General features: G+C 46.3%; 1 protein-coding gene across 3 annotated transcripts in view; it reads right to left on the reverse strand.

Moving 5' to 3' along the window:
* The window catches only part of galnt1 (UDP-N-acetyl-alpha-D-galactosamine:polypeptide N-acetylgalactosaminyltransferase 1), an 88,551-nt gene that overhangs the window by 42,941 nt on the left and 20,361 nt on the right, over positions 1 to 25,249 (reverse strand). The window contains exons 1-2 of one of the 3 annotated variants that reach the window (XM_077013173.1): positions 19,648 to 19,670; positions 8,610 to 8,703 (exon numbers count right to left, since the gene is read on the reverse strand). In XM_077013173.1, coding sequence (XP_076869288.1) covers positions 8,610 to 8,703; positions 19,648 to 19,655 — 102 coding nt within the window. In that variant the 5' untranslated portion in view covers positions 19,656 to 19,670. Of the gene's footprint in view, positions 1 to 937; positions 1,123 to 8,609; positions 8,704 to 19,647; positions 19,671 to 25,249 lie in introns of those variants that run through there. The other 2 variants (XM_077013174.1, XM_077013175.1) reach the window with 2 other exon arrangements.

Here is a 25,249-nt window from a genome sequence, read left to right on the forward strand (position 1 = left end):
CTGCCCTAATTGTAAATGTAAATGTATTTATCGTTGCTCAGTACAGGTACAAGGCAACAAAATGCAGTCGTGACACATCTCAGCTTCTTTGGGAGTTGGGTCAGAGGTCAGGGTTAGCTACTATACAACACCCCTGGAGCTGAGAGGGTTAAAGGCCCTTGCTCAAGGGCCCAACAATATCTGCATGAGCCAGGATGTGAACTGCCAAACGTCCTTGTTAGCGTGATATACCTGCTACACCTGTCTCTTGTTCCGCCTCTTGTTACATGTATTTAAACCTTCAGGTTTGATCCACCGTTTGTCCACCATTGTTTTGTGTTGTCTTTGTAGATCACTGCCCAGTTCAGCGTGTTCACCGATTGTGTACGTTCGCCCTACGCTCGTTGGACATCTCATTCCTCAATGCAGACAAACTAGAAAAACCAGAATAGATCTATTATTTACAGCAGCAATGGTTGTTTATACTACTACCCTTCACCTCTCTGCTCATGACTGTTGTGCGTGATGTGTCCTACTGTAGCGATGATGGGTTGTTTTGAATCTTTTTTCTTTCATTTCTGGGATCTCCAGCCATGCGTTTGGGGATGCCAAAGATTACCACCCGTATGCCGCAAGCTTAGAGATTGAAAACTGTTTCTTCCATTATGTACTTTCATCACTGTCGATAGTTGGTTTGAGAGTCCTCTGACAGAGCACTGCTGGATTTAGTTTCCTTTGAGTATGAATCTTTCGTGCTCTTGGTTAAACTCCAGACTTTCACATATGAAATGAAATCCAGGACATATGGAGCTAATCCTGCAATGAATCTGTGTCGTTTTCGGTCGATATAAAGCAGAATGTCGCTGACCTCTGGGGGACTCAAATGTTTGCTCCCCTGATTTCGTGGGCGAGTTTTCCCAGACATGGTCTTTCAGAAGTGGGTGTTGTGTTGTTTTACCTTCGCGTTAGTCCTCTCCTTTGTCCATAACAAGGTGTTTGTAGTACAGATCGATGTCTTCAGGAGATCCCAGGCTGGTGGTGTGAATAATCCAATCCAGAACCAGACGAACAAAAGTACAAGTCAAAGACAGCCGGCAGTGTCGCAATCTCGGAGCTGGGGGCACCATCTTGTTTCTTGTTGCGTGGGTTGGCATTGCGTCATTGCTTCCATCCAAGGTCCAAAACTTTGCCTCTAGGAATCTGAAGCGCGTACAAAGTGCCGTGGACACAGCACGAGGGAGTGGGTGGACTATACCGGGAGAACCGTCCCACATCCCAGCACACACTGGCCCCCAGAGGCACTCTTCTGCGCGTGATAGAAACACAGCGACTAGGCTTCACACCACCAAAATGATCAGTTTCAGTCAGCGAGTTTCGGGCACCGGGTTTCAGGCAGGTTTTCAGTACTGCATGAAACTGCTCGTCTCAACCCCCAGCACAAGATTTGAAAGACTAGTACTAAAAGGTTTTGTTTAATATTTGCAAGCCACAAGGTGTTGGACTAGCATGAACAGATGTTCTGAGTGACAGTGTGTCCTCAGCAGTGAAAGCTCTTAAGAGGAAAGCCAGTGTGCAGTGTTTGAGAAGTTAGGATGAGAACTGCTGAATCTGATTTAAGTATTGCCCAGTTAAGTCTCAATATCAGCAGTTCCTCATTGACTGTGTGCATGGTGTGTGTTTCATGTAGATCATAACTATTGTTGATCTAAGTCGGGCAGCTCCACCCTGATCATAGTAAAATATTCTCTTTGAAGTTATCATTCACACACACCCGTGCCCCCTCCCACCCAACCTCTCTCTATTATATATAACAGCACCTCTCTTCTCTCTCATGGATCTGTCTTTTTCATTCCCTCCCTCTCATTCCCCACTTTGTCTTTCTATCTCATCCAGTCCCCCCACACACAGACCTACATCCAGTCCCACATCACATAAACCAGACCCCCACACAGACTAGTCCCAAACACAAGACCTACATCAAGTCCCTGCCTCACATAGACCAGTCCCCCACACACAGACCTACATCCAGTCCCCACATCACATAAACCAGTCCCCCACACAGACTAGTCCCAAACACAAGACCTACATCAAGTCCCTGCCTCACATAGACCAGTCCCCACACATACAGACATACATTCAGTCCCCACATCACATAGACCAGTCCCCACACATACAGACCTACATCCAGTCCCCACATCACATAGACCAGTCCCCACACATACAGACATACATTCAGTCCCCACATCACATAGACCAGTCCCCACACATACAGACCTACATCCAGTCCCCACATCACATAGACCAGTCCCCACACATACAGACCTACATCCAGTCCCCACATCACATAGACCAGTCCCCACACATACAGACATACATTCAGTCCCCACATCACATAGACCATTCCCCACACATACAGACATACATTCAGTCCCCACATCACATAGACCAGTCCCCACACATACAGACATACATTCAGTCCCCACATCACATAGACCAGTCCCCACACATACAGACATACATTCAGTCCCCACATCACATAGACCAGTCCCCCACACACAGACATACATCCAGTCCCTACATCACATAGACCAGTCCCCACACATACAGACATACATCCAGTCCCCACATCACATAGACCAGTCCCCACACATACAGACATACATCCAGTCCCTACATCACATAGACCAGTCCCCACACATACAGACATACATCCAGTCCCTACATCACATAGACCAGTCCCCCCACACCCAGACCTACAGCCAGTCCCTACATCACATAGACCAGTCCCCCACACACAGACATACATCCAGTCCCTACATCACATAGACCAGTCCCCACACATACAGACATACATCCAGTCCCTACATCACATAGACCAGTCCCCACACATACAGACATACATCCAGTCCCTACATCACATAGACCAGTCCCCACACATACAGACATACATCCAGTCCCTACATCACATAGACCAGTCCCCCCACACACAGACATACATCCAGTCCCTACATCACATAGACCAGTCCCCCCACACCCAGACCTACAGCCAGTCCCTCCCCACACATAGTCGTACATCCAGTCACAGTGCACAGACCCACCAAGTGCACACACACATTCAAAAGCACAAAAAATAATAAAGTCCTGGCGAAAAAATGTCCTGGCAAAATGTCCAGGGGAAAGAGCTGAAGTCTCTGTAATAACATCACCTCTTCATGTAGTGGCACCTCTAAGCAGCTATACACACATTAACAGAGAAGCTGAGAGAGGGAGCTGGAAAAGGAGGTGGAGTGAGAGAGAGAGAGACACAGAGAAACTGATGAACAGAAGGGAAAGATCAGAGATGTCTACGGTAAGAAGGGGAGAGAGCAGTGGCATATTAAACTAGCAGACCCTTTCAACCTTTCACACTGACAGTTGGCAACAAACAGATGGACACACAAATATGTGCACATACGCATGCGCGCACACACACATACACACACACACACACACACACACACACACACCTACGCACACACAATCATGCACACTCCCAAAACAATCACACATAGAGATAGGTATCATTTGAGATTTTTCCAGTACGGGTCCTAACATGATTCCATTGGTCCATAGACAACATTAACAATTTTTTTTACTAAAGCATATTTGAACTCCAATGTGAACAATGTCTATACATAATATACACTTGTCTCCCCACAGTCTGGGTGGGTGACGCCCACACTGCCTGCTGGTGTGCTTGGACCAGGGCCACACTAGCAAGCAAATATGGTCCATCCCTCTGTTTTCAAGAGTATCCCATGTGTTGTCAGATGCTTCATTAAACGTGTCCCCCCTTCACATGCCAGGGCTCTTAGAGGAGTGATCAAGATTCTTTCTTATTTCACATTATGAAGTATCCATTATCTTGACACCCAGTGGCTGGGATGTTCCAGAGGTTCTATACATGGCCACCTCCATGTGGGGACCAGCTCTATGGAGCACAAACCACGTGAGCATTACAAAGTAATTAGATTCTTCATCTCACATTTTTCTATTTTTCTTAAATAGAAAAAATGATTATTATTATTATACTTATTATTATTATACTTATAAATTATACTTTTTTTATGATGTGGATCAAAAAAATAGAAAAAATTATTATTATTCACTTTCACATAAATACGTTTTACTTTTTTGGTAGTAAAAGGGATTTATTGTTCCTTTAAACGGTTGCGGCACGTCCAGGTATTTGAAACTTTTTTGGTGAAATACAGCCACGTATTAAACTGTTTATCACGTTTAAGGTACTAGCCACGAGCTAACGGCACTAGCCTGCTGCCGTTAGCGACCATGGCAACGTAACAAGCAGTAACAGTGCTCCTGCTGCCTGTCTGTCTTTTCAGAGCACCTGGGGGCAAATATTTCAACTGACATCTCGGTTATAGATAAAGTATAGCTATGGTGGAAAAATGGAAATGATATGATTTTCCACTTACCCCAGACGCGGTCTGGAATACAATTTTTGCTTCCTTAGTTTAGCTAACAGGTAATGTCGCTAATAAACACTGGACATCAACAGTAAATCCAAACTGCCTTAATAAATATGTGGCCAAACTTATCTTAAACCGTATCCAGGTTTAAAAGGTCCAAGCGTGTTTTAGGGTGCAGTATGATTCACTGTGAAGTATAAAAATATTTATGGGTAGCATAATGTGATGTGATTTTAGCAGGTTGAAAGAACATTGTGTCAAAAGCTATTATGATTGTTGTTGACTTACAGTGCTTGTTAGCAATGCTAGCAGCCTTTTGAAACCATCTGGGGCCAAACTATCCCTTTCAATGTCACCGAAATGAGTCACCTAAATCTGCACTAACATTCAGCCTGGAAGATCCTGATCATTGGGGAACGCACAGTTACACGTGGGCACAGTCACATGTGGGCACAGTCACAGGTAGGCCCAGTCATACGAGGGCCCAGTCACATGTGGGCACAGTCACACGAGGGCCCAGTCACATATGGGCACAGTCACACGAGGGCCCAGTCACATATGGGCACAGTCACACGAGGGCCCAGTCACATGTGGGCACAGTCACACGAGGGCCCAGTCACATATGGGCACAGTCACACAAGGGCCCAGTCACATATGGGCACAGTCACACGAGGGCCCAGTCACATATGGGCACAGTCACACGAGGGCCCAGTCACATATGGGCACAGTCACACAAGGGCCCAGTCACATGTGGGCACAGTCACACAAGGGCCCAGTCACATATGGGCACAGTCACACGTAAGCACAGTCACACAAGGGCCCAGTCACACGAGGGCCCAGTCACATGTGGGCACAGTCACACGAGGGCCCAGTCACACGAGGGCCCAGTCACATGTGGGCCCAGTCACATGTGGGCACAGTCACATGTGGGCACAGTCACACGTAAGCACAGTCACACTGAGAGGTAAGATGAAAGGGCAGAAGACTTTCCTGGGCTGCTGCTGTTTGTAAATTAAACACCTACATCCTACAATACTTTCTCCTTATTTACCTGATATAGTCATGTTAATCTCTCTACTCACCTCTCCCCTTCAGTCTCTCACCATCTCCTTCCTCCACGCACACACACGCACGCACACACACACACGCACACACACACGCACACGCACACACACAAAGTCTAACTAAAGAATATAAAACTTACCCGTCATAGTCTCATGTGGTGCAGCCTATTCACTTTTGTTTACTCCCAGAAACAGCACATCCAACAATCATTTGCATATTCGCACACAGTAATGCATATTATTTGCATACACTAGCACTTGCTGAAGAGATCAACCCTGAGATAACCTCTCTGTGTTTTCATTCGGCTCTGGTTTGTACAGTTCTCAGCACTTCTGGATGAGAAGTGCCTTAAATTACACAGATTTTATGTTTAATTACGAACTTGATATTATGATGTGAAAAAATAGTGCAATGAAAGCTCAGTATTCAATCTATGTGTGTCCTCTCTCTCTTTCTCTCTTGCACTGTCGTAGCAGGTCACTGCTCTCTTAACAAGCAAATTACGGAGTCAACTGTTCGGTGACGGGAGACAAACGGGAGGTAATGTGTGGTTGTGCCGACGTCTCAGGGCAGACGGCACAACTCCTGTTGCCTGGGGGGGTGTGGCAGGATAAAGCCCGGCGGGTGACACCCTGGGGGGGGGGGGAGGGGGGGGGGGGTCTGCGTATCGGAAGCGCTGGTGGAGATGGGCGGCACTCGCACTAATCCCCTTCAGAAGTGGGAACCCCCCCAACAGCTTCACGGTAGGCCGTCGATTCGAGCTGTCGGCCGGGGGATTGTTTCATAACACTGACTCATTTGCAGAAGCTGCCGCAGGCGTGAGTGTGTGTGAGGTGTCGGCAGGAAGGCAGAGCGTTCCTGCACACCGATATATGTCTGATTCACAAGTGTGTGTGTGTGTGTGTGTGTGTGGGGGGGGGGGGGAGAAAGATAAAGACACATAGGGGCACCAGATCTCATTATAACTGAAATGATTGCATCATCTTTGAACTGAGTGAAGTTTTTATCTTCTGCAATCTAACAAAAAGCCCCAGGGTCAGTGTGTGTGCTGCTGTTGAAAGGCAGTGGCCTTAATCACTTAGAAATGTAACATGAGGGCATTGAAGCAGCTTCCCCTATCTATTCTGGGCACCTTCTTCAGAGACAATTCATTAAGAAATAAATTATGTGAAAGAGGAAGTGTAGCTATCGTTAGCTATCAAATGTTCAGCATCACACTGTAAAGAACAGGCTGAACAGACACAGGCACATGTTCAGTACTGCAGAACTGGTGATGAAGGGGGCGGAGCTAGTGGTCACAACGGCATACAAGGATGGCCAGTCAGCAAACGCAGCAGCAGAGCACACGGCATTCAGCACTGTGTGAGTGAGTGTGAGTATGGAAGCCTGGGGTGTGTCAGGCTGGGGTGTGTGTGTGTGTGTGTGTGTGTGTGTGTGTGTGTGTGTGTGTGTGTGTGTGTGTGTGTATGCGAGTGCCACCCAAGCTGAATTGTTCTGAGATGATAACACATAGATAACACATGCACCTGCACACACACACATACACACACACACACACACACACACACACACACACACACACACACACACACACACACACACACACATGGCATGAGGAAATGGTGACAGTGAGATTTTACTGGGCACTGATTTTGCTCTAAAGAGCTTTCACCACTGTGGACACGCTGTCACTCAGAGCAGCTGTTCACTCCAATCCAAGACCTTGTGGCTTACACATATTAAAGGAAAAAGTCCTTGCACTGGGTTGAGAAGCGCAATTTCATGCAGTATTGAAAACCTCCTGGCTAAAAGCCACTGGCTAAAACCTACCAGCTAAAACTCTAACTGGAATTTCAGGCCTGAAAATCTAATTCATCTCTCCCCTCAGAGACTTCAGACCAGCTCAGTACAGGATCAACGATTGGAATACTGCTTATATCAGTGAGTCACTCGCACGCGTGTGTGTGTGTGTGTGTGTGTGTGTGTGTGTGTGTGTGCAGCAGGAAAACCTCAAGGCTAACCACTGTCTCTCTACAGCAGAGAGAGGAAGTGATGTCATCTGTGAGAGGAAGAAGTGCCAAAGAAATCAGAGTCATGCAAAAACATAAATAACAAAGAAGCTGACACACTGTCAGAGGATGCAGGATTCTGCCTCTCACTGAACCTCTACGTACTGTAGCGACAGAGAAGAGGAAGACAGAGAAAGAAAGAAAGAAATTGTGGCGATTTCAGTCGTGTGAGGAAAAGAGCCGCTTCTCCCCTCTTAACCAAGATGCTTCTGTTACCAATGCTTCCTCTTCCTCTGATAACATGTTAGCACAAACTCACACAGGCTTACAACGTTCACTATGCTGCAAACATAGCATGCGCACACACACACACACACACACACACACACACACACACACACACACACACACACACACACACACACACAAGACAGACAGGAGTGCAACAGAGAGAATGTAAAGTGTTATAGGGAAAACCGCTGGCCAAAGCAGAACATAGACCCAAACAGACTTGCAGTTCAAAGTCTGTCACTAAGAGAAATTAAAGACTTAAATATACAGGCATTCTGTGGAGTGTAACTGTGTAACAGTACATGGGGGAAGACTGACCCCCCCACTGGCAGTGCCAGAAGACCCCCACTACAGCAGTGCTGCTAGACTGACCCCCCCCCCACTACAGCAGTGCTGCTAGACTGACCCCCCCCCACTACAGCAGTGCTGCTAGACTGACCCCCCCCCACTACAGTAGTGCTGCTAGACTGACCCCCCCCACTAAAGCAGTGCTGCTAGACTGACCCCCCCCACCTACAGCAGTGCTGCTAGACTGACCCCCCCACTACAGCAGTGCCCACTACAGCAGTGCTGCTAGACTGACCCCCCCCCACTAAAGCAGTGCTGCTAGACTGACCCCCCCCCACTACAGCAGTGCTGCTAGACTGACCCCCCCCACTACAGCAGTGCTGCTAGACTGACCCCCCCCCCCCACTACAGTAGTGCTGCTAGACTGACCCCCCCCACTACAGCAGTTTTGCTAGACTGAACCCCCCACCCCCCCCCCTACAGCAGTGCTAAAGACAGTGTGAGGTACCTGCTGAGCCGTAAGCGTCTGGGAGAAGTGCAGCGTCTCCGGTCCTATGGAGATCGAGGTTCCACCGTTAACACCTGCTACTCGCACATGCCTCCTGTTAAAACACACACACACACCTCATTAAAAACTAAAGTTAACATCTAATAATGTTATAAGAATAGACGTTCTGACTGACTGACTTAGACTATGCCACCTGTTCTTCTGAGGGGCTCTCATGAGCCATTAAAGGATTTATATGAGGCACACACACACACATATATATATATATATATATATATATATATATATATATATATATATATATATATATATATATATATATATATATATATATATACAGAGTGATGATGATGATGATGCAGATTCACACCTCTACATGTGCTCCACTGGCAAACACAGGAGGGCCAGTGACTTGTAGTTTCTTTCTCTACGCCTCAGTCAACTATGATTTCTGCTTTCTGGTGTGTTACTGCCTCTGTCTGAACTGCAGTTGCTGTGTGTGTGTGTGTGTGTGTGTGTGTCTGCCTGCCTAGGACACCAACCTGCAGTATTCTGAGGCAGTATGAATAAAACATTAGCACAACATCTCTATCAAAGAGAGCAAATCAGCCATTCACATCTCTCTCTTTCACACACACACACGCACACACACACACACACACGCGCACACACACACACACACACACACACACACACACACACACACACACACACACACACACACACACACACACACACACACACACACACACACACACACACACACACACACACACACACACACCACCCTCCAGAGTCGTGCATCCCACAGAGACATGTTCATCATTGAACTGCACATCAAAAGTACTTTTCAAATCTTTTTATCTCATGACTCTCCAGTATCCCAGTCCTCTCCAGTACAAGTGTTAGCGCGAGCGTGCGTGTGTGTGTGTGTGTGTTTTTGGGTGTGCATCTGGTTTGCGTTTATGCAAACTTCACATAAACCTGATTATGTCTCCGGTGTGTGCGAGAACATTAGTGGTGGTGCCTCAAAGGTATCCTAGCAACAGCTGCTAGGTGAACAAAGAACCAATTAGAGGCCTTCATCTGTCGTGGGTTCATCTTTGTTCCAGAGGGGTGGGATCTTCAGACTGACAGTGAAATAAGCTTCCCAGCATCTTCTTCCCAGCACATCTCCACTTCCACCAGCACCTCTCCCTCACTAAGACTTCTAGTGCAGGACACTTCTGGCCTAGTTAACTGCCTGCTAGGGAAAGTCAGCCCACAAGGCGTCTGACACTGCCGTCCGCCTACAGTGTCTCCCGCCCCAGACATGGCCTGCAGACTTGGCTCGCGTGCTGAACTAGCAGAAGAATAGCCCAAGCTGAACTTCAGCCTTCCCCACGGGTGCAAAGCCGCACACGGGGCACCAACTGTGCCAACATCACTCCGTACACTGCGGCCTCCACAGGACACGCTAACCAAGTGTGCTAATTGCTTTTATTGTGTGCATCAGGCCCAGCGGCATAGAGTCGCACAAACTGAACGCATCGTTTTTTCATGACTGCTCTTTTAGAGCTGCTCTTTTCTTCCTGTCTTTACATTACTACAGGGCTGTTACATCCTGACACCTGAATCTCCCCTACAGGGCTGTTACATCCTGACACCTGAACCTCCCCTACAGGGCTGTTATATCCTGACACCTGAATCTCCCCTGCAGGGCTGTTATATCCTGTTACCTGAATCTCCCCTGCAGGGCTGTTACATCCTGACACTTGAATTTCTCCTGCAGGGCTGTTACATCTTGACACCTGAACCTCCCCTACAGGGCTGTTACATCCTGACACCTGAATCTCCCCTACAGGGCTGTTATATCCTGACACCTGAATCTCCCCTGCAGGGCTGTTATATCCTGTTACCTGAATCTCCCCTGCAGGGCTGTTATATCCTGACACCTGAATCTCCCCTACAGGGCTGTTATATCCTGACACTTGAATCTCCCCTACAGGGCTGTTATATCCTGACACCTGAATCTCCCTTGCAGGGCTGTTATATCCTGTTACCTGAATCTCCCCTGCAGGGCTGTTATATCCTGTTACCTGAATCTCACCTGCAGGGCTGTTATATCCTGACACTTGAATCTCCCCTACAGGGCTGTTATATCCTGACACCTGAATCTCCCTTGCAGGGCTGTTATATCCTGTTACCTGAATCTCACCTGCAGGGCTGTTATATCCTGACACCTGAATCTCCCTGCAGGGCTGTTATATCCTGTTACCTGAATCTCACCTGCAGGGCTGTTATATCCTGACACTTGAATCTCCCCTACAGGGCTGTTATATCCTGTTACCTGAATCTCCCCTGCAGGGCTGTTATATCATGTTACCTGAATCTCACCCGCAGGGCTGTTATATCCTGACACTTGAATCTCCCCTACAGGGCTGTTACATCCTGACACCTGAACCTCCCCTACAGGGCTGTTATATCCTGACACCCGAATCTCCCTTGCAGGGCTGTTATATCCTGTTACCTGAATCTCACCTGCAGGGCTGTTATATCCTGACACTTGAATCTCCCCTACAGGGCTGATATCCTGTTACCTGAATCTCACCTGCAGGGCTGTTATATCCTGACACCAGAATCTTCTGTGGAGGTTTGCGCATTACATGACATTTCTAAACAAACATGTAGAGACAAGCAAAATTGCATGTCCTTGCATTGTGGGGTGTAGTGTAAACAGCATGTCAGCCGGATTGTTTCTCTGGTGTGTGTAACAGTGCTAAGGTCAGCACTCAATTCTTGGCCACAATCAGATTCTTAAATGTCATAATCCACCTTTCCTCCTGTCTGCACACTGAACAGAACAGAATCCAATCAGAGCAGAATCATGGGGAGGATTTACACTCTTAACCCAAGTGCACACACACACACACACACACACACACACACACACACACACACACACACACACACACACACACACACACACACACACACACACACACACGCACACAAACACTTCTAGAAGCATTTAATGAAAAATAGTATGAAATACTATGAAAACAGCTTGAAAACACACACATGCACACACATGAACACACACACACACACACACACACACACACACACACACACACACACACACACACACACACACACACACACACACACACACACACACAAAGGGGCATTCCAGAGTCACTCAAACAGCAGCAATTTATCTTCACTTATCACTAAGAGCCACACGCACAGACACACAAGGAAAGAGAGACAAAGACAAAGACACACATTCATAGAGAGAGCGGGAGAGAGATAGGAAGATAGAGAGAGAGGCTCAGTACGGGCTAAGCAAGGAGAGACCAGCTACAGGGAAGGGGCGGAGTCAGAGAGACCTGTCTGCCCAAAGACAGATAAGCCACCGCATGACAACTGAGCCTAAGACAGGGACACACGTTCTCCTTTATGATGAAAGCGTGTGTTTTGCAATGAAAAGACAAACGAAAAACGGCACATTTGAATGATGCGGTCAAATACGAGGGGCTGCAAATCTTTCCAGGTTTAGGGCACACGGCAGGCCAGCCCTGCTCGGGACTTTCATCCATGTGATTACACGGGTCATGTGCGGCTCACAACTCCAGGGCCAAAAACATACCGTTTTGACATGGGGGTAAATTCTTCATGGCCTGTTAGCTGCTGTTAATGTAGCCACTCATTATTGGTTTTTTGTTGTTGTTATTTCCATTTATTTTTATTAATTTGGCTTTTAGTACATTACTGAATGTGCTAAACTGTTCCAATTTCCTCTGGCAAAATTGTACCGCACAGACATTCCAATAAAACCATCTGACTTGAGAGAGAGAGACAGAGAGTGAACGACAAAGACCAAGATGGAGACACAGACAGATATAGAGACCTCGAGAGAGAGAGAGAGAGAGAGAGAGAGAGAGAGAGAGAAAGAGAGGGAGAGAGAGGATGAGAGAGTGAGATAGAGGGAGTGAATGAGAAAGGGAGAGAGGGAGGGAGGGATTGGATGAGGGAGAGAGAGGGAGGGAGTGGATGAGAAAGAGGGGAAGAGGGCTTAATGTGACCCTCCTTAGTGAGAATCTATTTGTTTTTCCACAGACAGCCTCCTAATTCAAAGTCATAAAAGTGCTGCACTTTCTCTCCAAATTTATAACCATGTGAACCACATTTACATCAACACACACACTCACACCCACACTACACACACACACACACACACACACACACGCACGCACACACACTCACTCACACACACACACACACACACACACACACACACACACACACACACACACACACACACACACACACAAACACACACACACTCACACACACACACACACACACACACACACACACACACACACACACACACACACACACACACTCACACACACACACACACACGCACACACACACACAAAGACTGGATAAAGCTGAACATGTGTTTCCCATGGAGGTCTGGGTGACTCTGTGTTGAAGGAATGTGGATTAGTCAACGCTGTGGTGCAGTAAGGGCAGGTCAGAGTGGAGCGACTACTGACGGTGCTGTAATTCTGGCGTCTCGTGGACACGGCCGTCATCCTGCCACCAGCTTCCTGTTCCAGCACCAAACCTGCCTCTCAGAGGTCAGGCCAAACACAATGATCCGGGCTATCACCGCTATCATCAATGCCTGTCACCAGCCAGGAAACAGGGGTCTCTTGTTCTCTCACACACACACACACACACACACACACACACACACACACACACACACACACACACACACACACACCTCCCTGCAGACCCATCATTATCAGCGTGAGTCTGCAGTCAGTCCCCAGCGATGAGGCACTGAGGAGCGCACAGAGAGGTGACGGTGCTCACGTCAGAGAGCTTGTGCAATTGGCACAGGCAGCTGTCAATCAAACAACGGCACGTGTCCATCACTTTCCACAGCAGGATGGGCGTGGTCACTGGTTACCACTACAATAATGTAGAATGCAAGCATATAAGAGTGTGTATAAGCCATGGCGTGATTCTCCCTGAGAGTACTCTCAACACAGTGGGATTCCCCTGATGCAGTGTGTAAACTCCTGCTGGAGTTTGTCTACAACATATTCTCTGAACCTGAGACACAACACACAACCTCTCCACATGGACCTAAATATACATTGTCTCACTCTAAACTTGTGTAAACAAGTGTTTTGGGGAGGTTTGTGTGTGTGTGTATATATGTGTTTGTGTGTGTGTGTGTGTGTGTGTGTGTGTTTACCTGTGAAATGTGATGAAGCAAGTGTGAAATAAAACCTAGAGCCAAGCTAAGACTCCACCCAAGTGGTTTTACCACACCTCAAAACTTCATGTTAAAAATGCTTCATGTAAATGAGAAGTTCTAAACAAAAACAGAGAAACTTGTTTATTTGGTTGCTAAAAGGTATTGTGATAAATTGTGATATTACATTTACCAATAAATAATTCAACTGCCAACAGAAGCCTGATGACCCTGCACAGGTGTCCAAGGAGAAACGCCAGAGTCAGCAGCTCTGGAGACTATTTCTCTCTCTCTCTCCCTGTCTCTCTCTCTCCCACCCAGTCTCTCTCTCTCTCCTCCGCTGCCCTGAGGTGACCCCAGCACCAGAGGGCCTCGTTCTGACCGCTGGATCCACGGAAGGCCACCTGACCTTCGTCAGCGGACAATGAGAAGCGTGTCCCACAGCCGAAACAAAAGGAGTTGTTCCAACTCACTCAGGCTGATCCGTCATGGTGTGGTTCCGGAGTAATTACATCTCCACAGTGACTCACCAGTGGAAACGGAGAACTTGAAGGACTGGAAAAAGCTTCCAAGCACAATACTGAAGAGTAATAAGGTGGATTCTGCATTAGCGGGATACTGACAACAGCTGGTACCGCAGTGATGTGTTCCTAAGGGTTGGCAAACGTATGTCACCGAGGTATGACAGCTATGTCAGTAAGGCATGTTGATTGGTGTTATTTATACATTCCAGTGGGAATATGCAGCTCTCATAGCTGGAATTATTGTGATTTTGGTTTTCAGTTTGCACAAAAACTCACATGCGCCCGCATTGCATGGTTTTAGTGTGTCATGACGGCTGCTCTGACTGTAACGTTTTTTTTTTTTGCGTGAGAACACGTTTACATGCATGCTGGGATATTTTGGACCTTGGGAGCCCTAACGACATGTTCCTACTGTGGAATGAAATGCAATTAATGTAGTTAATGGAACTGATGCAGCTGGTCTTACCAAACGGTTGAGGAACTCTGTGAAGGAGGACAGCTTTCACATAGGACTGTCCTGTACTGTCCTCTCCTTCACACAACACTGTCCTACCTTCACACAGCACTGTCCTACCTTTCACACACCACTGTCCTGTACTGTCCTCTCCTTCACACAACACTGTCCTACCTTTCACACAGCACTGTCCTACCTTTCACACACCACTGTCCTGTACTGTCCTCTCCTTCACACACCACTGTCCTGCCTTTCACTGTGCCAAACCTCTCCTTGCTACTGAGGTGTTAGACACAGAACTTTCAGGCTGATTAAATTGCAGATTTTGTCGAACACATCAAACATTTTCAGAAACATGAAAGCTACACGTGAACACACAGATTACATTAAGAACACCTTAGCACATGCATTTTCAATCTTTACCCAGCATCATGAAATCCTGTGGCACTGGCCTCTAAACACAACTGTGAAATGGGGCCTCATTTACATTTACCTCAGTGCTGACACATCACTACAGTCCAGCCTACAATCTTCCACTGTTCTGTGTGTGTGTGTGTGTGTGTGTGTGTGTGTGTGTGTGTGTGTGTGTGTGTGTGTGTGTGTGTGTTCAACTGTAGAGACAAGGAAAAACTGTAACTATGTCCATCTGGACATGTACCACTCCTAAAAAGGAATGAATCTGACCCAAGCCTGACACACACTGTTTAACACACACCCACGTTTGACACACATAAACAAAAACACACCCATATACACAGACAGTTCTCAGTGTGAGTGTGGAGGCGTGTGGACCACATTCTCAGCAGCTGTTATGAAGCCCACACAGCCACCCTCCTCTTCCTCTCTGTCCCTCTCTCAGCCATCAAACCCAACCATAAACCCTCCTCTTCCTCTCTGTTCCTCTCTCAGCCATCAAACCCAACCATAAACCCTCCTCTTCCTCTCTGTTCCTCTCTCAGCCATCAAACCCAACCATAAACCCTCCTCTTCCTCTCTGTCCCTCTCTCAGCCATCAAACCCAACCATAAACCCTCCTCTTCCTCTCTGTTCCTCTCTCAGCCATCAAACCCAACCATAAACCCTCCTCTTCCTCTCTGTCCCTCTTTCAGCCATCAAACCCAACCATAAACCCTCCTCTTCCTCTCTGTCCCTCTTTCAGCCATCAAACCCAACCATAAACCCTCCTCTTCCTCTCTGTCCCTCTTTCAGCCATCAAACCCAACCATAAACCCTCCTCTTCCTCTCTGTTCCTCTCTCAGCCATCAAACCCAACCATAAACCCTCCTCTTCCTCTCTGTTCCTCTCTCAGCCATCAAACCCAACCATAAACCCTCCTCTTCCTCTCTGTTCCTCTCTCAGCCATCAAACCCAACCATAAACCCTCCTCTTCCTCTCTGTCCCTCTCTCAGCCATCAAACCCAACCATAAACCCTCCTCTTCCTCTCTGTTCCTCTCTCAGCCATCAAACCCAACCATAAACCCTCCTCTTCCTCTCTGTCCCTCTCTCAGCCATCAAACCCAACCATAAACCCTCCTCTTCCTCTCTGTTCCTCTCTCAGCCATCAAACCCAACCATAAACCCTCCTCTTCCTCTCTGTCCCTCTTTCAGCCATCAAACCCAACCATAAACCCTCCTCTTCCTCTCTGTTCCTCTCTCAGCCATCAAACCCAACCATAAACCCTCCTCTTCCTCTCTGTCCCTCTCTCAGCCATCAAACCCAACCATAAACCCTCCTCTTCCTCTCTGTCCCTCTCTCAGCCATCAAACCCAACCATAAACCCTCCTCTTCCTCTCTGTCCCTCTCTCAGCCATCAAACCCAACCATAAACCCTCCTCTTCCTCTCTGTTCCTCTCCATCAAACCCAACCATAAACCCTCCTCTTCCTCTCTGTCCCTCTCTCAGCCATCAAACCCAACCATAAACCCTCCTCTTCCTCTCTGTTCCTCTCTCAGCCATCAAACCCAACCATAAACCCTCCTCTTCCTCTCTGTCCCTCTCTCAGCCATCAAACCCAACCATAAACCCTCCTCTTCCTCTCTGTCCCTCTCTCAGCCATCAAACCCAACCATAAACCCTCCTCTTCCTCTCTGTTCCTCTCTCAGCCATCAAACCCAACCATAAACCCTCCTCTTCCTCTCTGTTCCTCTCTCAGCCATCAAACCCAACCATAAACCCCCTCTTCCTCTCTGTCCCTCTTTCAGCCATCAAACCCAACCATAAACCCTCCTCTTCCTCTCTGTTCCTCTCTCAGCCATCAAACCCAACCATAAACCCTCCTCTTCCTCTCTGTTCCTCTCTCAGCCATCAAACCCAACCATAAACCCTCCTCTTCCTCTCTGTCCCTCTCTCAGCCATCAAACCCAACCATAAACCCTCCTTATTATGCTAGATCTCAAAAGACAACAGCAACCTGTTCAGGATAACGTGTCTGCCATGAAATCACACACCTGTCACAACGCTGGCGTTGTGGATGCCCATGTCGCTGAAAGTAGATCTTCTCCTTCCTCCAGCTCTGACCAGAGCAGCAGGTCAAGGGTTCATCCCCACCCCCAGCCCTGACCAGAGCAGCAGGTCAAGGGTTCATCCCCACCCCCAGCTCCATCCTCTGAGTTGGGGGTTGGGTCTGAGGCCAGCTCCTCCGTGACAAAGAGAATTATGAGGGCAGTCCGTGTTACGTGGGCAGACAATCACCAATCGCACCTGTGTGGGGCACCTGGCCACACCCACAACCTCCGCCAGGTTATGTGTGTTACTGGAGCAGGAAGGACATAACCATGTGACTGGTTCCTCATTGATTCACACACACGTAACTGTGAGTTTCTAGCAAGCAAGCTCTCCTGCTTGCATTAGACCAGCTGGTTTTAGATGATCCGGTAAAGTTTAACTTGAACCACCTGCGATTTATGGACCAAAGCAGTCCACAATCTAAGTGTGAGAGCACCTTTACAAACAGCACACCTACTGTTGAGCTAAAATCTCCTCTAAAGAGCCAGGCTGAGGAGCTCAATGAAAACTGGAGTGGGTTTTTGAGAGAGAGTGTGAGGATGAGAGGGTAAAAGAGGGGGAGAGAGTGCTTGTGTGTGTGTGTGTGTGTGTGTGTGTGTGTGTGTGTGTGTGTGTGTGTGTGTGTGTGTGTGTGTGTGTGTGTGTGTGTGTGTGTGAAAGAGGAAGAGTGCTCTCTCTCTCTCTAATCAACCCATCTACTGAGGCTTAGTGTGTCATTGCAATTTTGACATTTTAGTTTCAGCAAAGATAATGGTTGGCTTAGTCACTACACACAAGAACACACAGGACTTAATTAGAGGCAACACACAGTAGCGTAGGAGGTGTGTATTAAACATGAGTGACTAATTGGGTGCTTTTAGTCCAAATATTTACAGATCTCACTCTCTCTGCAGCCAGAGAACCTGCATAAATACTACCTGCATGCTGATTGGTTTCTCTGCTCATCTGTCACGCACCACCTCAGCCAATCAAGAGTTCACACAACACCAGCAAAGGCCTATCAGCAGGCAAAGCTCATCACCCATTCTGGTGAAGTGCTAGGATTGTTAGACTTAAATCTATGAGGCACTGCTTGGATAGCCTGTGATTATTAGCACTGATGAGACAAGCTCAAGCTGTCCAGGGAAGGTCAGGACTCACTTCTGTCTCACCCGATCATCTCATTCATGTCTCTGCTTCAGCCCCCCCCGCTTCATCACAGACCCCCTTTTCTGGGCATTAGAGGGGCTTTCTCATCTAATGGTTTATTTAATGGCTTATAGTCAGAGATCAGACACATACCCTGTCCCTCAGCAAGATCTCTGGAGCTACTTGCAGATTAGAACACTTCCTGTTTGCAACCAGGCCAAAAACATCTAGCATAAAGGACTGAACGGGTAATGATACAGAGAGAATGGGCACAGAGCCTGGGCAGGGAGGGAGAGAGAGATGGAGAGAAGGGGAGAGATCGAGAGGAGGCAGGGGAAGAGATGGAGAGAGGGAGGGGAGGGGGAGAGAGGGGATAGAGGGAAAGAGAGAGAGAAGGAGAGTGAGGGAAGGGAAGAGAGTGGGAGAGAGGGAAAGAGGGACAGAGAGAAGGAGAGTGAGGGAGGGGAAGAGAGTTGGAGAGAGGGAGAGAGGGACAGAGGGGGAGAGAGAGGGAGAGAAAGCGAGACAGAGGAGGCATGGAGACAGAAACACCACTAACAGCCCAGACTCCAGCACTCTGATGACATCATTGTGACACTCATCTTTCCATTCCTCCCTCTCTCACTCTTGTTCTCTGCGCATCCTCCATTCCAACTCACCTTGTCACACACTCAATCACACTCTCACACTCTCTCTCTCTCTCTCACACACACACACACACACACACACACACACACACACACACACACACACCACACACACACACACACACACACTGCTGTAAAGAATCAGGGCTGAGGGAAAATGAGAGCAGTAGGGATGCTAACAAGTTCACACAGTCACACACACACATCTGTTCCCACGCTCGCGTGCAGACACACACACATGCATCTCTCCCCATACACACACACAAACACACGCACGCATCTCTCCCCACACACACATATGCACAAATCTCTCTCAATGGACACAGATACACACATGCATGTCTCTCTATACTCATCTTTCTTTATACATAAACACATGCACACACGCATACAGAAGCACACGTACATACATCTCTCTCCATACTTGCATACACACATAATACACACACACATATGTACTTTCACATCATACACATATGTACACACTCGCTCACACAGATTTATTGATGCACACTTACCCGCACATTGGCCATTCTGCAAAAGGCCGATTTCCTGAGTAATGTCAGCTAGAAGCAGCGACAACAGTTTTCTCTCGCCAAAAACATTTCACAACGTTTACAGCTGGGTTTCTAAGAAGAAAAAAAACCTAACAACCGCTGCTACGTGACGGTTTCATGCTTCAGACAGTTTTGAACTGTTTGTATAGTTCTGAGCGGATATATTGCAGGTGGTGATGGAGGGGATGAGCTTTAGTATATGGGTGGAAACGAGAAAGTATACATACAGGCTGCAAAAATACTTCAAAGCCTACACTAGCCAAATACATAGCTAGGATTGTAAATGTAACCACAGTAAAAATGCAGTAAATATCTTTTTTTTGTTGACTGGTGTTTGAACGTGTTTATCGTACCAGACGTGTTCTGATTAACTCTTGAAAATGCGCTCCATGTTTATATGGAAACATCCGTTCAGCCTCAGTGGACCGTGGAATCTTTGCAGCCACAGTCTATGCCGTTTATGAACGCAACACGTCCGCAGCTGTTACTTTTAACGAGCGAAAGTAGTCATTAGAAACGACCACAAACTGTCTAGAAACGTGTTTATTAAACGTTAAATGATATATTCTGGTTTTACAAATACGGCTGTGTGGGCCTCTCTGCATAGTTGGCGCGCGGTACCCACAGCACTGCGTGAGGATTCGCCGTTTCTGCGTTTGCTTTGGAAACTCCCAGTTTGACACGGTACCTGCACTGTAAAAAAACAGAACTTAAAATTGCTCGCCTTACAATGATTTTTAGTTTAGCTGAGCCAAAAATAATTAATTGCACCATAAACGATAACAAAGTAATTGGATCAGCTTACTTTATTGAGTTTCTTGTTAAAAGTTGATCTGACCTTACAACCTGCATTGTCAAAATATACAAATTGTAGTTGAACCCTAGTTAAGGCCAGGCCAACTCCTCTGCGCATGCTCAATTTGACTCCTTAGTTGAGAACGGGGCGGGGTTTGCGATTGGACTCCAGACATCTTGAAATGGATTTCACCTGCAGCGACCTACGCTACTCTGTAAAAATGAAAAAGTCGAGAAAACTCAAAATTTCAAGGCAACTTACTGCACTCGATTTTTGAATTTTGATCCCAACTCAAGCTCTTAAGTTTTTAAGAAATTCACTCACAGTTGAGCACAGATTCACGACACAGTTTTGTCATTTGTCTTATATGACCCAACTTCAGTTAGCTATTCTTAGTATTGAATTTAGAGATTTATGTACATGTGAAATATACATTATCTCAGGGGTCACCAACGCGGTGCCCGCGGGCTTGTTTTAAAAATAGCTCACTATAGCGCCATGCACCAAAGCGCTGCATCGTTTATGTTTTTGCTACTATTCTAGATTGTCCGCGGTTGCTAGCGGGCTTCTCGCTTAGCAATTGACACTCGCACACGCTCAACTTTCGTTCGCCACCCCTGCATTATCTGAACAAGATATTGTAGCATCGGGCCAATGGGGAGTACCAGAGGGTGACGTCATTACCCATGAGCCCTTACGGCTCCGGCCCTGTTATGCGTATTATGTGGTGTATATGTCTGTATAGTGTTATATATTATTGATTATTAATTGTGTGTTATTAGTTAAGTCACCCCGGTCCATTTTTTTATGTACATGTGCATTATCCGAGTTCCCCCTCCATGTATGTGTAACGTTGTCATCTTTATGACCTCCCCCTGTATTTCATGTGTAAGGCCAAGTTAGTTAAGGCCTCGAGTTTGATCTAATTGTGCCTGTGAGTGCCAATTTTCTTGCGAGGTGAGAATAAAACCTCTGTTCTTGATAAGAATGGACTTGTCTGTGGCCTTTTTCTCCCACACCATGCCACAATATAATAAGTTGGCACAACTTTAAAAAACTTGGAATTCCTGGTATGTAACTTACATTTTGAGGTTCATATACATGGGCAAGATAAATTATCTGAACAAGATATAGTAAGTTAGCATAACTTGAATCATTTGGAATTATTTGTAGGCAATACTTAAAAACTGAAGTTTATATACCTGTGAAAAATAAATAATTGGAACAAGAAATAATAAGTTGGCTCAACTGTGAGTGAATTTCTTAAAAACTTAAGAGTTTGAGTTGGGATCAAAACTCAAAAATTGAGTGCAGTAAGTTGCCTTGAAATTTTGAGTTTTCTCAACTTTTTCGTTTTGACAGTGTGTGTTTGTAGCACGTGGACATCTTGAATCCAAATTAATTCCAAATAGGAGTGGTGTTCTTTGGTATCATAAGGTCTTCGTCAACCACATTGTATTGATTCTTCTCTCTTTCCTCACTCATCGTGTTAGCACAGTCAACACGAAACTGACACCTGTCTGATGGTGGGTGTCAATCTAGCTGGGGCTTGATCTGATTTGCCCAATGGTGTGAACGCAATTATGTTTTATTTTATTGTAATAAAATTAGTTTCTCATCAGGGTTGTATACAGCACCTATCATAATGGACATTAATATTATTATATAGTGTATAGTACATGTAGTATAATGTAGGTATTACTGCATAGTTCTACTGCATAGTGTTATTAAGTAGCAACTGCTGTAGTGGTTATATATTAGTGTTATTACATAGCACCTGCTACCTTGGTTACATATTAGTATTATTATATAATACACGAGGTAGTGGTATTGTTTCAACCTGCAGAAAACAAAACTGACAGGTGGGGGTTAGACATGACATCAGTAACTTATGAGTTATCTGCATTCTGGACAGTGATTAACTTGTCAGTTATAAACTATGAATACATTTTCTAAAACTGGACAGGCACATCCACAGCAATATATATTTTTTGTGTTTCAATTACTGAAAAACAAAGCTCTCCTTCAACAAAAACCCACCTCAGATCTAATTAACCCTGTCACTATCTCTGAGTTCTGCCTTGAGTGGGAGTTGTGTTCTGTCTGGAGTGTGTGCGGTATTGTGTCTGGAGTGTTAACTGTGGTGTTAACTGTGTTCTGTCTGGAGTGTAAGTTGTGTTCTGTCTGGAGTGGGAGTTGTGTTCTGTCTGGAGTGTGAGCTGTATTCTGTCTGGAGTTTGTGCTGTATTCTGTCTGGAACGTGAGTTGTGTTCTGTCTGTGGTGTAAGTTGTGTTCTGTCTGGAGTGGGAGTTGTGTTCTGTCTGGAGTGTGAGCTGTATTCTGTCTGGAGTTTGTGCTGTATTGTGTCTGGAACGTGAGTTGTGTTCTGTCTGTGGTGTAAGTTGTGTTCTGTCTGGAGTGGGAGTTGTGTTCTGTCTGGAGTGTGAGCTGTATTCTGTCTGGAGTTTGTGCTGTATTGTGTCTGGAATGTGAGTTGTGTTCTGTCTGTGGTGTAAGTTGTGTTCTGTCTGGAGTGGGAGTTGTGTTCTGTCTGGAGTGTGAGCTGTATTCTGTCTGGAGTTTGTGCTGTATTGTGTCTGGAATGTGAGTTGTGTTCTGTCTGTGGTGTAAGTTGTGTTCTGTGTGGAGTGGAAGTTGTGTTCTGTCTGGATTGGGAGTTGTGTTCTGTGTGGAGTGGGAGTTGTGTTCTGTCTGGAGTGGGAGTTGTGTTCTGTCTGGAGTGTGAGCTGTATTCTGTCTGAAGTGTGAGCTGTGTTCTGTTTGGAGAGTGCAAGTTGTGTTTTGTCTGGAGTAGGGCTGAACGATTAATTGCATTTGCGATAATCTCGCAATATTTTAAAACGCGATTCTCTAATCGCACAGGCTGCGATTTAAACTGGTCACGTGACTACGGAGCAAACCCGAGCAGGTGGCAGGGAGGTGGAGAAGTGAAGTTAACACAGCGCACTTTAACTTGTTGCACAATGGCTTCAGGCTCGACAGAAGCTGACACAACTGAAAGTCTAATACCAAAGAGGGGCAGCACATCAGTTGTGTGAAATTACTTTGGCTTTAAAAAAGATGCTGCTCAACGTCAGGTACCCTGCAAAACGTGCCTTGCTACTGTCGCTACGACGCGAGGAAACACTACAAACCTCCTTCAGCATTAAAAAAACACCACAAAGCCTCGTATGATATTTGTAAGGCTAAAATGCCAACGACCAGTGCTGCATCTTCAAATACGCAAAAGTGTTTCTCTGCGCTTATACAGCCTTAGTATGCGGTGAGCAGCGAAATACCGTAAAATCACGCATATAGGCGCAAAAAGATTTAAAGCGCGGATGAATCGCAAAAGCGCGGATAGTTTGACCGCGGTCCAGCAGACAGGGATCACTGACCGAACCGTTTGAAAGTGTAACTCCTTATGGATATAATTCGAAGCGGCACGCTGAAATAACTCGGGCAGTAACGGAGTTCATAGTGAAAGACATGATGTCCGTTAATATAGTGAACAAGCCCGGCTTCATGGCTTTGTTAAACACACTGGATATGCGCTACCAAATGCCCTCACGCACATATTTTAGCCAAGTTGCTATACCTGCAGGGTTGCCAACTCTGTAAAACAGTGGAAAAAAATCGCAATTTTAAATCGCACAATTTATAGATAAAAAATTGCAATTAGATTATTTTCCAAAATCGTTCAGCCCTAGTCTGGAGTTTAAGTTGTGTTCTATCTGGAGTGTGTGCTGTATTGTGTCTGGAATGTAAGCTGTGTTCTGTCTGGGGTGTAAGTTGTGTTCTGTCTGGATTGGGAGTTGTGTTCTGTCTGGAGTGGGAATTGTGTTCTGTGTGGAGTGGGAATTGTGTTCTGTCTGGAGTGTGAGATGTATTCTGTCTGGAGTGTGAGCTGTGTTCTGTTTGGAGAGTGCAAGTTGTGTTCTGTCTGTAGTGCGAGTTCTGTTCTGTCTGAAGTGCGAGTTCTATTCTATCTGGAGTGCAAGTTGTGTTCTGTGGCTAACAGCTGCAGAGAGACTCTGACCAGCACCTGCTGGACCAAGATAACAAACAGAGAGGTTTTGATTAGTCACAGAACGGAGAATGTAATGGAGGCAGATTATATTAGACCTGCAGTATGTAACCAGCGATGATGAAATATGGTCTTGGACTTAAGTAACAGGAACGTGCAGGGGACTGGAACTGGCCAATGAACCCACAGCAGCACAGTCAGAGACTCCTGGGAAATAAAAAACCACACGTCTTTCGAACTTGCCGTGACTCAACGTTTAACATTGTTGTTATTCATCCAGCAGGCCAATCACTTCTGTTTTTCACTGTACAGCAACCTGCTGATCTATCGTTTATGAACTCACTAAGCTTTGGTTCACGGGTTACACATGCCTTTTGACGGTCCACTGCACAATCATTTATTTTTGCACAGATCCCGTGTTAGCTACTAGTCAACCAGAGTGGTATGAAGAGATGTCAGTGGATCTCTATCTGGAGTCTTCTCTCTGTTCCCCAGAGATTTTGAGGCATCTCCTGAGGGCTTTCAAAAATGGAACAACTTTGCCGTTGTTAGTTAAAGCCACAACCAACAATAATGTTAAACTCGAAGACCATTGGATTACATGTTTGTGTGTATTTCAGCAAGAGGGAGGTAGTCACTCAGATCAAAGAGCCTAACATTACCCTTGACAAATGAGATAATGATAATTGTGACGGGCAGGGAGTGCAAACAGGAAGCGATCACGCCAAGTCTCAGGGAA

The sequence above is a fragment of the Brachyhypopomus gauderio genome, chromosome 7, assembly GCF_052324685.1.
Source record: "Brachyhypopomus gauderio isolate BG-103 chromosome 7, BGAUD_0.2, whole genome shotgun sequence".
NCBI classification, from domain to species: Eukaryota; Metazoa; Chordata; class Actinopteri; order Gymnotiformes; family Hypopomidae; genus Brachyhypopomus; species Brachyhypopomus gauderio.